At 34.7% G+C, this 16368-nt stretch overlaps 1 protein-coding gene across 2 annotated transcripts in view; it reads left to right on the forward strand.

Annotated features, from left to right (window-relative positions):
- Positions 1-12569: 12569 nt before the first annotated feature.
- LOC128241762 (uncharacterized) overlaps positions 12570-16368 on the forward strand; it is a 98803-nt gene continuing 95004 nt past the window's right edge. For both annotated transcript variants that reach the window (XM_052958842.1, XM_052958852.1), the window contains exon 1: positions 12570-12709. In XM_052958842.1, the coding sequence (XP_052814802.1) occupies positions 12632-12709 (78 nt within the window). In that variant the 5' untranslated portion in view covers positions 12570-12631. The remainder of the gene's footprint in view (positions 12710-16368) is intronic.

Here is a 16368-nt window from a genome sequence, read left to right on the forward strand (position 1 = left end):
GTCATGGAGAACATTCTGATCAAGTTTCATAAATATTGAACCAGATATATTGTCTCTAGAGTGATCTCGAGATTTGGCCTAGTGACCTACATGTAGTTCTAGCGCCATTTTTAAAATGCGGCGAAATTTCATCAAGGGTGTCATTCTGTCCAAATTTGCCCAAGAGTTAATCAAGAGAAACATTTTGATTAAGGTTGATGAATTTTGGATCAAATAAAATAGATCGAATTTGTAGGTTTTTCTAAGATCTGACTTAGTGACCTGGTGCTTTACCCAATGTGACCCATTTTTACAAGCAGTCGAGAGTTTATCAAGGGCAACATTCTGACCAAGTTTTTACATCATTTGACCAATCCCCACCAATATATGCTTCCAGATAGAATAAAGTGACGGACGGGCGATCGCAAGGACAACGCCGAAACAATAACCCCTTCCCGAAACATTTCGTTAACGGGGGATAAAAATAGCAATTATAAAAAAAAAATGTTAAAATATCAAACATACTGTTCTTATTCACTGCACTCGTCCTCTGAATAAGATTTATTTATGTATGTGCTTTAAAGTCCTTATTCCAGAAACTTCTGGACAACAATTGATAGAAAAGACTTGTAATGGTTCCTGCATGTATGAACTGCAATTCTCCTAAATAAGGTCATTCGGAGTTTTTGAAGATTTGATGACCATTAATTTGACCTAGTGACCTAGTTTTAGACCGGAGATAATCCACATTTTCATTGGTCTTAAATATCATGTATTTATGACACGGGAAATAAACTTAGACACAAAATTGTACGCCCAAAAGCCTACAGGCCGAGCCACCCGCCAATTTTTTGCCAATCTTAAACCCCATGTATTGTACATCAGTGACATAAACTTGTCATTCAACTTTGTTAAATAAAACTTAGAGTAGAAAAATGTTACAATTGTTCTTGATTTTTATTTTAAATGATAATTATGTACGAGACAATGGTTTGCTTTTGCTTTACCTGATTTTACTAAAAAAGGAAAAAAAAACGCATTTTATTTCACTTGCTCGATTTTACTTGCTCGTATAAACTGATCAGAACCGTTTCTTAACCTTAGAGCAATCTTCAAACTTCATTCGTAACTCAGTCGGGCAGATGCAGTTCCAAAGTATTGACCTTTTATTTAAATTTCTCAATCTTTACTTGAAATAAAATAAATGCAGTATCACATGTTAACAGACAAAGTTTTTGTATTGCTGTTACAAATTTACCATTAACTTGCTCACAACATAAAAGTAAAATGCAAGTATAAAAGTCACCGATGCTGTAATTAACATGATACTGTCAATTCTTAAAAAAATAGCTGTGGTATTTTGTGTGATCAGTTCTGCGTTGTCAAAAGACTTTCGCTGAGAAGCCGGGCAAATGTGCATGTAAACGGCGGAGGAGTGTGCTCCGTCCTTTACGGTTTTCTAGACCTAGCTAGATACACCAACGTAAACAGTCTCCATAGTCTCTTCCATAAAACAAATTGACAACCTGTCAGTAGCACTTGCCTCGCAGAGACATGGATACCGAATTTCTTCACAACTCTTGTAATTTGGACTAACCACGGCCGAGACAACATCATCTTGTGACATTTTAGTAAAGTTGGTCAAAAACCTTTTGGAATGGAATTTGTTCTCATACAAAACTTTATTTGGTTATGAAAATAAGCAACTACATGTACAAGAAATCTCTCGCTATCTTCAATGATTTAAGTTGGCAACTGTGCGGCAAAATCATCCCATTGCTGGTTTTATTGAAAGAAGCATTTATTTCAGGATTGAGATGATAGGTGGAGAGTTTTGTCCTCATGTTGTGTGGAGTAATACATATGCCAATCATCCCTCAGAATATAACCACGAAAAAACAAAATAGGTTTTTCAACAAGTGTTTATTCTGTGAGGAGACACATTCGAATCACCATCAGCTTTTCCAACAACATTGCAAACACCATTAGTTTGAATTAGTCATAATCAAAGTTGAGATCATTGTGCAATCCGATTTACTGTCGCAGGTATATTTATGCAATTTCCGCCACTTTAAATGACACGAGGAACTACACAGTTATAATATATTGAACATTATGTGTGTCAATAATATTGACATATAAAACACGAGCAAAATACAGTCACAGGTTCAGTGCTTCAGTCAGTATGTCTCCTACACATACCACTATCAATGGCAGGCCTGTAAACGGTCCTTTATTTTTTGATATCTGGATTTCCTTTTTTAATGACATTAATAATGAAGATATATATCAAAACGCATTATTATCTTATTTGCAGGGGTCATGGCTAAATCTCACGCTAAGTTCTAGAAATAGTATCGCAAAAAAAGAAGAAAGCGGAATAAAGCAGTTCATTATTGAAAGAGGAAAGCACCAGAACTAAAAAAGTATTACACATATATATTATTGCTCAATGGAAGTGAGACAGAAAAGCAGACAGCATTTTCGAGACAGCCTCGTACCGCGCTAGGGAAGGGAAAGTTACAACTAACATTCAATATATGCAATTAATCAACAGTCCAGCAGCAGCAATACTTATCGCAATGAAGTTCAAGGGAATGAGTTTCTAGAACTGATACAAGGCAGATTGTAAAACAAACATGTTGCAAGAATATATAGAAATATTATAAGAAAATAAATAATCTCGGACATAGACAGAAAAAGCAAAAAATGAAATAATTAGCACCTTAGACATGGAGTATTGAGGCTAAAATTATGGACAACAGCACCCATTCGGAAATTCATATGGCTGGGATTTAACCACATAATCACACAACCTCAGTAAGTAGCAAGGGTGATCAGAGATCATATACTAACAAACGATAGAAAGGGGTGGGACATTATTACCCTAAGTTTCTGGAAAGATTTTGAGAAAAAAACATTAATTGACCCAGTATACTGCAAACCGTGTGGATGTATGGTACAAAGCACCGACTCGGTATGACCAACAAATAGCACACATAAAAGAACATGTTAGTGGAAAGTAACATAATTTATTGAAGGAGAGGATAACCCCCAGCACATACCAGGGTAGCCAGATACAGTAAACATTAACGGGAAGAGCAAGTTCAAAAGTTATGAACGATTGCCTGAGAAACATATACATGGAGTTAAAGGACGAACACATTGAAGGAAGCAAAACATATTACTCTTGTAAATTATTCTGCTAGAACTATCTGCTTATGCACAACGCATCAACATTTTGCATCCAGAGGATGTCTGAATGTGTATGAGAAGCGGTTTCGGTGGATGTTGGTAGATTTGGTATGTGACATTTGATTGGACACACATTGAGTTGCCCGATCGGTGGGCATTTTGGACTTTTTGCGGGTAAAGTTATTGGCGCCTGGGCAGGCGACCTGATAGGCAGTTGTGTGGTGAAATATATACATGAATAAAGGATTTTTAACAATGAGTAGGCACTTTCGATTGTTGTTATGTGCCCTTTATGAAGGTGCCGAGCAGGGAAGGAAGGGAAATAATCAACGACGAACAATCCGAGAACAAACACAAGATACGAAAAAACAAACATTTGGTGAAGAGTGGACAAAGGCTTCTTAAGTTATTGATCGGACAAGACTGATTTGGGATAATGTCAATAATGAAAGGGCAATACCTCTTGAATGACTAGTGCTATATGACAGACTTTGTCCGAGATATTATGCCCATATACATTCTGACCAAATTTGGCGATGATTGGACAATGGTTTAAAAGTTATTGATCCGAAAAGACCGATTTGAGGTAATTTATTTAATTAAAGGGCGACAACTCTTGCGTGACTAAAGCGATATGTCTGATTATCAAATATGTATCATACCCAAACACATTCGGACTAAACTTGGTGGTGATTGACCTAAGGCTACTTAAGTTATTGATCGGACAATACCAATATTAGGTAGTTTCATTAATTAAAGAGTGATAACTCCTGTGTGACTGGGGCAATATGACTGGTTGTCGCTCTTGTTCAAGATATCATGCCTAAACACATTCTGACAAAATTTGGTGATGATTGGAAAAAGCTTTGTTATTTAAAAAGTGCGTATAAAAATGACAGTTTTAACCAGTAAAACATTGTTAAACGTCTCCTTGGCACTAAGACTCTACAGGTTGTTATATATTGGTGCGTATGAACTTAGATTTTTAGAGCACAATAATAGTTTGCAAAATGTTCATGACCCAGGTCACTGTGTTCCCGAATATTGATATGCTGAACTCAAAATCAATAGAGGTTATCTGCAGGTCATGATCAACCGCCCTACTAAGTTTCAGGGCCATATGCCTAGCATTGTCTTCTTATCAATTAGACTAGCTTTTTGCGTTCAAGGTCACCGTGACAATGACTTCTAGTCAATTTACCTTAAAATCAATAGGCGTAATCTGGTGGAAATGACAAACCTCTCCACCAAGTTTCATGACCGTAGGATCAAGCATACTGTAGTTCTCAATTGCACAAGCTTTCTGTGTTAGAGGTCATCACGCTTGACCTTAAAATCAGAAAGGGTCATCTGCTGGTCAGGAACAATCTCCCTACCAAGTTTGCGGACCGTATGATGAAACCTACTCTTAGACTAGTAATCAATCGGACTAGCTTATTGTGTTCATGGTTTCCACAACTTGTGATATCTGACGTACTGACTTTAAAATCAATAGGGTCATCTGCTGGTCAAGACCAATATCCCTACCAAGTTTGCGAACCGTAAGACCAAGCAAACTTTAATTTGCCCAATTCAACGTTTAAATAATATCACCTTTATATGCATTATGTTCGGGAATAGCAGCTATAATTTTTTATTTTGAGACTCATACTTTGGCGAAAGGAATCGCTGGACAGATTTTCATTTAGTCGTTTAGAAGCGCTCTGACCACAACCCCCCCCCCCCCCCCCATCCATTTACCAAATTACAACCACCAAACTCCCATTTGATGTACATGTATCACACATATTTTTGGCCAATGTCAATCAAGGTTTTACCCCATTGATCGAAGCTCCATATCATGTAGAGCAGATCTGACGGTGAATACAAATATTTATTTTCGAACAAACCGATATGGAATATTGCTGCTGATTCTTGCAACATCTGCATCACAAGCATATGCACCAGTCAATTGCAACCACGGCTCCTCCAGGTCCGGGAATAGCGGGGACATTGACTATCGGTCCAGCCAAACCCGAGTAAAATCAACGCCCTGCGGGGACGAACTGCTAGTTTAATCCCCGCCTAATGCCCCCGCACCCCATTGACCATAGGTAAAGACCATTCCCCGCAATTTTTGGCGCGAAGGCAAACCACTGCATTCATCCGGCACTGCGGCGCCACCAGGAAGGTAAAAACACGGCCCATTTCCCCGGCTATCTCCGGTATACCCCCGGACTTTGGGGGCCGTGGTTACAATTGACTGGTGTATTATCCCTTTAATATAGGAGCTTGAAAGGTGACATTTTCCTGTAATTCGTGTTCACAAAATATTGGCGGTTCAGTGTAGTCAAGGCTGTTAAAATTAAAATGTTGAAATGCATTTTTTTCAGACATGAATGAACAAACCAATTACTTTAGATTTCATTCGAGATATCAACGTTCAACTTTCACTTTTATTTAAATACACAAAAAAAATGTTTTTGACTACCGAGCCAGGCTTTAAGGTGTATAAATATGATCAGAAATTATTATAATCAACATTTCCATCCAATGAAATCGACTTTCGGCCTTCAACAATAAGTACCAAGCTTAATCGTTAAGATATGCATTTAAACCATTCGGAACACCTCGGCCAGTTTCCATCGAAAACAACTTTGGATGTATATGGACGGTTCACAATGTCAGAAATCTTTACGTTTATCTACACTGCACGTAGATCGCGTAGTAATTTCAATTTAGCAGTTAAAATTAATGGCTTTTCTCTTGTGCAATTTTTATTATTTATGCAATAATATACTTCACCGGCAATCAATTTAAACTTAGTGATACAAATTACACGTTAAAATGTTACAATTAATTAATACTATTATTTAAAAGTTTACGAACTACTTCTACCGTTGGACAGGCATACTTCCGAGGTTGTTTGAGATGGAAAATAGCCGAGGTGGTCTGAATGGGATTCACACTCTCATTGGTTTCACATCACACTCGAGATTCGCTCTCGCATGGTAGGAAGCCACTGAGGGCGTACATTGTATATCCCATTAACCATTAGCTATCAAAAGTATAACTAATAACTCATTTCAAACGCCAGAATATCATATGCAAATATGCAAATATGCTATCAACTTTTATGCGCAAAGATAAATATTATAATTATTCGGGCGATACATATCAGTTTAATGTTTCATTATCAAGGGTATACTCAAGGTATATTAAAGCTGCACTCTCACAGATTGGCCGTTTTGACATTTTTTTTTATTTTTATTTTTTTAATTGGAATAAACCTTAATTTTTTGCGTGAATGTTTGAACACCGGTTAAAAAAGACTACTGGCAAAAGATCACATCGCAGTTTTCTTATTTACGGTCAGAAAATGATGTTTTATGCCGAAAAATTCATTATTCTTAAAGCACAAGTAACGCTTTTAGATATAAAACATTAACTTTCGAACGTAAATATGAAAAGTCCGATCTAATCTGGTGTCAGGCGTCTTATATCACTGGTTTCCAGACATTCACGCAAAAACTGGCCTTTTCAAAAACAAAACATAAAAAGTGCCAAAACGGCCAATCTGAGAAGGTGCAGCTTTAACACGTGCTGAATATTTTAATGTAAAGGAGTAAATCCAATCAAAATGTGGCCTAAACGAAAATGATTCCTGGTTAACTCTAAAAAGTATTAATCACTATGTAAATTAACATTTGAAAACAGCGTACTGATTTTTTCTTTGTGTAATCAGAAGCCACAGTCGAAACTCGCTTTGTTTTGGTTAGGGTATACTTGTTATGTATTTCGGTTATATCGAATGTTCGTTATCTCGACGTTTTCCCCCGGTCCCAACGATTTCGACATCGCCAATTTTGACTGTATATAAATGTATGTATATGATGTATTGCACTTAGATAAACCGTGATTGTATACGAGTAACCCATTTAGGACATGTAACACCAATTTTTGACATGTTACACCAATTAAGGACATATTACACCAATGTGCGAGATGATGTCCCTTTGGCCACGATTTAAAACTTGTTTGTTTATGGTTACCCTACCCATTTTTTTTGGAGTGCGTAGGAAGGTAGGGATTTTTTTCAATGCTAGTATTTCTTTTACCAGTATTATACATGTTTTGGCTGCATTCGGAACATCTCGGCTATTTTCCATCGAAAACAATTTTGGATGTATATGGGCGGTTTACATTGTCAGAAATCTTTTAAAGTACATTTTAAATGCGCTGCAAGAAGATCGCGTAGTAATTTCAATTTAGAAGTGAAACTTTATGTCTTTACTATTGGGAATCTTAATTATTTATGCAATAAATCACTTCATTGGCAATTAGTTTAAACTTAGATATACAACATACATGTTAAAACACTACAATTAATTATTACTATTATTCAAAAATTTACGAACTACTTCTACTTATGTACCGGCATACATCCGAGTTTGTTTTCGATGGAAAATGGCCGAGGAGTTCCGAATGGTTTTAGCTACTAACGTCTTTCTTAGGAAAGTATACGGAAATAATTGATATCGCAGACGGTCAGAATTTCGTTTGAGTCCAAGTCGGTTGGGTAACCGCTAAAAACCCCACATTTTATAAGGGACGGCCTTATTCTCTTTTCTTCCCCTAATGCTTGCTCCAACGAATAAAAGCAGATCACCTGACACAGCCAACGAATGAAATGATATCACAAGACACAGTTTCAAGGTGTGGACATTCCAAGTGATCAAGTTGCAGACAATAAAATACCTGAATTACGATAACATACATGTATAGTTTCATCCTATCATATCTGCGGGTATTTAACTTTATTATCATAAAAAATTACAAGCACATGTAAGTCATAAAAAGGGTTTACGCTTAGAATTTTATTTCTATCAGTAATATTACTTCTGTTGGCGGCGCCGCTGCTGCTGCTGCTAGTATTAATTTGATTTTTTATTTGAAAAAAGAAATCAAAACACATTTACATTTACTATAGTGTACAAGTATACATTTCTGAATGCATACATGTATTGAAAATAAATCTTGAAAAATCTCTTTCAAAAAGCCTTTCAAGTAAAATAAAGAAAATGGTACAGCAACAAAAAAACAAAAAACAACAACAACAATAACGCCCAGCGCCAATAGCGAATTATACACCGCTAGGACGTAATTTAAAAGTATAAAATGTATTAATATTTTATCTTATTTGATCGCTATTTTTGAAAAGTGTGACATTGAAAGTGTTTAAATAGCGAAGTGTCACCAACTTCATGTATATAACAACAAATGTATAATAGGTAAACATCTTAAAGTGGTGGTCATTTCGCAATGTACGATATGAATTCTTTATATCGCTTCACTAAGCAGATACCATAGAATCAACGGTGATAAACATCAGACATAAATATCGCAGATGCGGTGTCAAGATGACTCCCTGTCTTCGTATTAAGTAGCGAAAATAAACGCTTCAAAGACTTGGTTTCATCGTTTGCATACCGGAGATATTACCTTACAGATTTTTGATACTTGTATTATGCTTTCATGTACATGTACTTGATTATTTTATATACGCTCCTGTATTCATAAAGTGAACCATTTCAATGGAAAACATACACTGAGGAATTAATTAATGCATTTGTTATCAATATTTTACTGCAAAAACAAAACAAATGCGTAAATAAATATTATTCAGTCGAACCCCGTTGGCTCGAACTCGCTTGGCTCGAACTCCTCGTTGGCTCGAACAGGATGTATAAGACCGGTTTTTTTAACTGAAGGTAAAGATCCCGTTTGGCTCTAATTTTTCGATGCTCGAGGTATTTTCGCTGGCCCCTGTGAGTTCGAGCCAACGGTGTTCGATTGTATTTTAAAAAAAACTTGAATACGCCTAATTGTCCTCAATTATTGAAACGATTTTGAGTGTTCACCCTTTTTCATAATTCACAAATCTCAATTTGAACAATTACAAAAAGTAGAATCACGCACGCACGGACGCACGCGCCCTCGCCCCCCCCCCCCCCGCACGCCCCCCCCCACACACACATGAGAGTAGCATGATCATATAATGACATAGCGTATTTACTCTATTAATAATTGATATTTCAAGAATAATAATTTAATAAATTCAGTATGTGATCCAAACATGTTAGTGCGCTTGAACACTGACGTTACGCCTCACTGTCATTCGACAATATTGAATGATGTTGATAAAATATCGCATATAAAAAAATAAGAGTTCAATTAATGTCTTACGCACCTTAAATGTTTTTTTATTCTAAAAATCAACGGTTTATTATATTAGTGAATCATACAAACGGTCTTCTGAGAAATACACATTATGCAATGTTTTCTTTGAAATGCGTGTAAAACATTATTACCTGAAGACTGATAAAAAAGTAAATATATTTAATTGTTACTTAATATTTTTAAAGAAACACTCTTATTCAAAAACAATACATTCACGTGTATAACAAACATATATTTTGAGTAATAAACATTTAACTACTTACTTAGTAATGCATTCATGGAAAATATTGAAAACTGATTAACAAGAGTGTAACCGTGCATTAAATAGCTGAATACGCCAAAATATTAAATGATTGGTGAGTGCTAAAAGATTTACTGCGATCTACTATAGTCTCATAAGGTAGAAATACAGTGTTGTTTGCACCTTTCTTTCAAACTAAACTCGTTATCCTTCATAAAAAAACATGGATTTCGACATTTATTCATCATTTTTGGTATATTAAAAGAACTGTTTTTATTGTAGTAAATCTTATTTTGGAATAAGTGTGCATCTTTAAGACCTTTAGTTCAGACCACGTATCACATTTCTTTTAAAACTTAAAACGCAACTCCCTGTTTTATTTCCCGCGGATGAAATATGAATAAAGCATGGTTTCTATAAATTTAAATAATACATGCATTTTAGGACGAAATATATTCAAAGCTTTAACATGATATTGTAAAATAATCGACATTCGCTACGTGATGTAAATTTAGACAGAAATTTTGTTTAGTAATAAAATATACACTTCAATGGCTGTCGAAATTTCTAGACTGGATGGTAAAATATTTTAATTTATTTTTAAATGTTATTTTATCGAGAGCCATGAAAAGACTGTCATTACGTAAGTTTATACTGTACTTGGCGATATAAGGCGTAGCCTTCTGGGAAAATCAAACTTTTAATTTTGATACTGTTTTTAGATATTTGAACTATACAGAAAACAACAACGCCAAGAACAAGAAAAGCACAAACAACAACAACAACAACAACAAAAGCGTAATGGGGCGTAGGCTTCTGTGAAAATGAATTATAATTTCAATACTGTTTTTTATAGATGTTTGAACTATAAAGGCAACATCAACGGCAAACACAATAACAACATGAACACCCATCATCATCAACAGCAACACAGACAACATGAACAACAACAACAACATCATCATCATCAGCAGTAATAACAACCACAACAACAACAACAACCACAGCAACAAAAAACGCCAACAAAAACCAACAATAACAGCAACAACAACAAAAGCAGTGACAAGATCACTTCCCGAGCTTTACGAAGATGGCCGAGTTCTAACAATTGCCGAATACCAGAATCAATCGTAACCACTCGGCAACCTCTAGTCTGGTTTCCTGCTTACTGATATTCCATACGATAGTGTAAGGGGAAGGGACTCCAGACTAGGTAACCTCGGGTTAGGTAATACTATTAGTTGATTGATACCTGCACATTTCTGCCAATATGGACTGCTCTGTTTTTTCGTCTGTTTTTGTTTATATTTCATCAAACCAGGCTTCATAGTTAAATAACATCTTTTCAGACACAATTATCGACACCTTTTGTAACATATGTTATCAGCTGCAGGTTTTTTTCCAAAATATTAACCATCTAAACAGTACAATCACAAGCTACAATAGTAGGTCCCGTTCAATGCATATGCCTATTGTAAGGTTATACCATTATTCTGCCTCAACAAGTATTATCCTGGGTTGAACTAGCAGTGTTAAGATATGATACATTATGTTCATTACCATTGGCAAATTTTCTGCCTTATGAGCTGATCAAAATTGTATATAAAAGGATACGCTAAAAAATATCCGTATATAAAAATAGCAACTTTATATGCAATGTAACGCATTTAAAACTAGTTTTAAACCTTTTCTTTTGTAGCATTGTAAGGATCAGCGCTATTAGTCATACTATTTAAAAGAAGTATTTAATAATTGCCAATCGTAAAAGTGATATTTTTAGCCGGGTATATAAATACCGCGAAGGCAGATTGAATTTCATTTCATAAAAATGCCAATAGTGAAAAGACAGACTTAGCGCTCTCAATGCAATGGTTTTTTTTATAATTGTTATTGACATAATAACTTTACGTTCCGTATATATGATATGTGTTCGTTTCTTTGCCACATGATATATTTTTTTGTTATATTTTAACATAAAGGTTATTTTAGTAGTATTTGTAATCATGCTGAATTTTAAAGCTGCACTCTCACAGATTTACTGTTTTGGCAACTTTTTTTGTTATGGAAAGAGCAAATTTTTGCGTAAATATCTGCAAACATTTTATATAAGACTGCTGACAAAAGATCAGATCGCAGATTTTCATATTTCCGTCGAAAACATCAATTTGAGAACTAAACTATGAAAATCTGCGATCTGATTTTTTATCAGCAGTCTTATATCACTTGTTTCCATGTATTTTCATATAAATGGACTCGTTCCAAGACAAATAAAAAAAAACCGTCAAAACGCTTAATCTGTGAGAGTGCAGCTTTAAATTCATTGCATATTATATATCTTATATAAGATGGCAAACTCCGTATAATATATAGGTTATTATCTGTTAAATATATAAATATATGCCGATAAGCCATTAAAACGTACTGTTTTAAGCCAGAGTACATTGAAATATGTTTTCGGAGACAAATGTTTGTTTTTTCTAAAGCAAACTATCGTATATTAGTAATCTACTTTCAAACTTTTTTAGAAGTTGTTCAAAGCTTAAAGAACTTTTAACAACGTCCAGCAAGGTTGTTTTGTTTTATTTAATCCTTTAACATCTTTAAAGCGCCTACCCATCATACTGAGGGACTAAATATTGTACAATTCAACCATATTTAAACCGAATGCATAATGGTCAAAACATGGTCAAACGTATTGCCCACTCCACTGACTTTAAATGTTGTCCATTACAAGGTTTTTCCTCAAGCGTTCTTAAAGCTTTGAAATTACCCCAACATAAACACAGTGCAGTATTTAATTACAGTTTGGGCCATTGTTGGAAAGACATTTTACACCCAGTTTTACAAGCCTGTCCTTTTTAACACAACCAATGCACAACCTATATAGTTAGAAGATCGTGATGTTTATATAAAACGCTACCCGATTGAATTTCAAAAACCACACCCGTAAAGCGAAAAGCTATACGCACGACAGTTTTGAGAGAATCGTCCCAAAGTATGGTTGGGGCAAAAAATGTCAGAATGAAGTTTTCGGAAATATTAAAATTGGCTTTGGTTGGGCTTGGATTATCTCAGGTAAATTAGTTTTGCTATTATAATATTGTATGCTATTGTAATTGTATTAGACGCCTCAAAATGCGGTATTTAAACAGGAGGTTTGAATAGGAATTGTTCATAAAGCTGGTATTGGAAATTAATCGCCATTACAAAACAGGATGTTTAAAAAGTTTAGCTATTGCAATTCTGAACATGTGTTACAAATTATTTTTTTTATATAAAACGTGAAATGAATAATAAATAGTGTTAAACTTCAATCGAACAAATGCTTCTTAAAATTCAATTCTATATAATATGGAGCTGCAGTAAATAGGGTTAATTCTTGATTGTCATAGGCCAACAAATATGCTTGAACATATACATGTATAACGCACTTTCTGACATAAAATATTCAAATGGAACAATAGCTTAAGGAGTCGACAATAAGATTTAAACAATGTATTCATGTTTACAAATGGGCTCAGTCATTATAAAACAATGTTTACGGTGCGGATTAAAATAGGAATACATTGGAATATATTCCATTCATTATAATCCAAAACCAGTTTGAATTTTAAACAGTAGAATCATGCTAATTTTAGATACTAGAAATAACTATATCTTTATTTGTTTTAACTTCAATATATAAGTAAACAAAAATAATGTTAAAATGTAAACTAGTGCACTTTTTCCGGAGACGAATTAAAGATGCACCCGTACTCCCAAATAAAATTTACCACAATTAATAATATTGTTTTAACATTCCAAAAACGATGAATAAATATAGAAAAAAAATGGTTCTTATGAAAGGAACCGAGTCTATTTTGAAAGATAGGTGCAGAAAACACGGTATTTCTACCTTATAAGACTATGATAGACCACAGTAAATCTTTTAGCACTCACCAATCATTTAATATTTTTGCGCTTTCTACTATTGAATACACGGTTACAATCTTGTTATCAGTAATTAATATTTTCCATAAAAGCATTATTTAGTAAGTAGTTGAAGGGTTATCAGTCAAAATTGATGCTTGTTATACATGTGTATGTATTGATTTTGAATAAGAGTGTCACTTTAATTATGGCATACTATTGACCAATTCTTCAGAGCTTTGTTCAAGTTAACAATGTGATAAATGACATCGTTGTAAACATTTAAATTTGAAATATTTGATGGTATGTGAAACCAGCACACCTAAATGGTTGCCTCAAATCGTTTTGAAATACAGCAGATCACAAGTGTATCTTCCATTAGCGGATCCGTGGTCTATGGGTAATACACTTCAATATAAGGTCAATTCAGGGGCCGAAGGTTTCATTCCCCGCTGCACAACTAAAATACTTATCGTCTTCCGGGATGGATGTTATATATGGGTCCCATGTGACAGTGCTATTCACTGGTGCACGTTGAAGAACCAGGGTAGCTCTAACCAGGGTTACATTCTGTCCGTGTACTTTGCTCCAGAAACCTAAAATGACTAACAATCTTACCGGACTCGCCAAATGAGCTAGGCCCGAATGCGAATATAAATAAACTTACACATCCACACTTAATATTTCTTAAAGCTGTTAACAATTGGGTCAATCATTCTTGACATGCTCAAAGATTCTAAACACATCATAACAAGAAAAACCAACTCCGTTTGCGCTGGCGAAACATCACAAAATTTGCAACGGAATGTTGTCTTTTATTCTGTATAGTGGTATACAGTGTTTAAAACATTGCGTTGTAAAAAACAGCTACTACAGTATGCAATCGTAATAAAAGCATATTGACATCACCATTGATCGTAGACGCAATTGTTCTTTCGTTCTAGATATCACTCCAGAGAATTGTATTGATTCAGATTGAAACAAGAAACCATACCGGGTAGACAGGCTTTAAAGCTGCACTCCCACAGATTTACCATCTTTTATTTTTTTGTCTTGGAAAGAGCAAATATTTGCGTAAATATCTGCAAACCAGTGATATAAGACTCCTGACAATAAATCAGATTGTAGCATTTTATATTTCCGTTCGGTAAATAATGTTTCATAGCTTAAAGCGTTAATAGCGGTTTAAAAAATGCATAAAGCATCAATTTTTGAACTTAAATATAAAAATCTGCGATCTAATTTTTTAGTCAGCAGTCTTATTTAACTGGTTTTCAAGAAGTTTCGCAAAAATTAGCTCATTCCAAGTCAAAAAAAAAAAGTTGTCAAAATGTTAAATCTGTGAGAGTGCAGCGTTAAAGCTTCACTGTCACAGATTGGTTGTTTTGGCAACGGTTTAATTTGTTGTCTTGAAATGAGTCATTTATTGCATAAATGTTTGGAAACCAGTAATATAAAACTGCTGACAAAGGAGCAGATCGCAGTTTTCAACCTTTTTTTAACATAAACAGGGGTGCCGAGGATGCAAATCTAACAAATCTTGTATGTTGACGGGCTTAAAGATAACAATACCAAAGTACAATTTACAAAACATTTGAAAGTATTGATATACATCTACGTGTAATATATCAGGATGCAATTTCTCATTTCGTAGGTAATTTAAAGAAAACAGGACTGTTCTCTATACCTATACATATATCTATACAAACGTTCGTGGTATCTGGCATAAATCAGAATTGGCATTTTTAATTCGTTTGACTCCGCTTTTTTTTTACTTCATTTAGTATTAAAACCTTAAACCTTATGGCTGGTTAGAATCATGTTTCCCTTATTTATGTTTGGATTGCCTGTTTAAACGGGCTATACACCGTATGATGAAATAGCGAAAAAAAATTGGAAAATTGTCGAAAACTGACATAAACTTGGTATCGATGTGTACAATGCATTGAATCTAACTAAATGAAGTACCACATAGTTTTCCATTTAATTGATTTTTCGCATTTTTTCGTATTTTTCTATTAAAAGAGATTACTAGGTATGTATACCTAGTATAATTCATTGTTATGCGTGATTGGCTAGTCGATGTTATCACATGCTATTACCAAGTTACGTAAATAGCTTCAATATTCCAGATGGGAAAGCTTTCGTAGCACAGTGGATAGAACACTGGACTGTAATTTTGGCGACACGGGTTCGAACCCGGTCTCCGACTCGTTTTTTTACATTTTGGTATTTTTTTAACAGTTATGATATCAAAGAGTTTACAAAACATTTTATTAAATAATTGTCCTGAGATTCGTTAAAGAAAAAACTTTTTGGTGCCAATCTGATGTTAAGTCCCTTTATTTCATAAATTTGAAAAGTCAATTTCTGCACATATATGTGATTCATGCCAACCATGCTTTTAAGACAAAAACTTGTTGTTTTCTATGTCTAATGTTTTCACAGCTGCACTGTCACAGATCGACAGTTTTTTCTTTTCGTTCTCAGCATCAGCTGATTTTGGCATCATTGCCTTAAATCCAGTCATATAGGAAAATTCATTTAAGAGCAACTCTAAATGGTTTGGGAAACTGACGAAACATTCATTTCGTTCTTTAAGCGTTACTAACGCGTTTAGCCATAAAACGTCAAATATCGAACGTAAATATGGACAAATGCGATCAGATCTTTTGCCAGCAGTCTAATTCAACTGGTTTAGACATTAACGCAATAATTTGGTCATTCCCAGACAAAAAATGTCAAAACGGACAATCTGTGGGAGTGCAGCTTTAAATGCACAAGTTCTATGATTTTTATTGTGGCACACTTTGTGGGGCAGCAAT

The sequence above is a fragment of the Mya arenaria genome, chromosome 2, assembly GCF_026914265.1.
Source record: "Mya arenaria isolate MELC-2E11 chromosome 2, ASM2691426v1".
Taxonomy (NCBI): Eukaryota; Metazoa; Mollusca; class Bivalvia; order Myida; family Myidae; genus Mya; species Mya arenaria.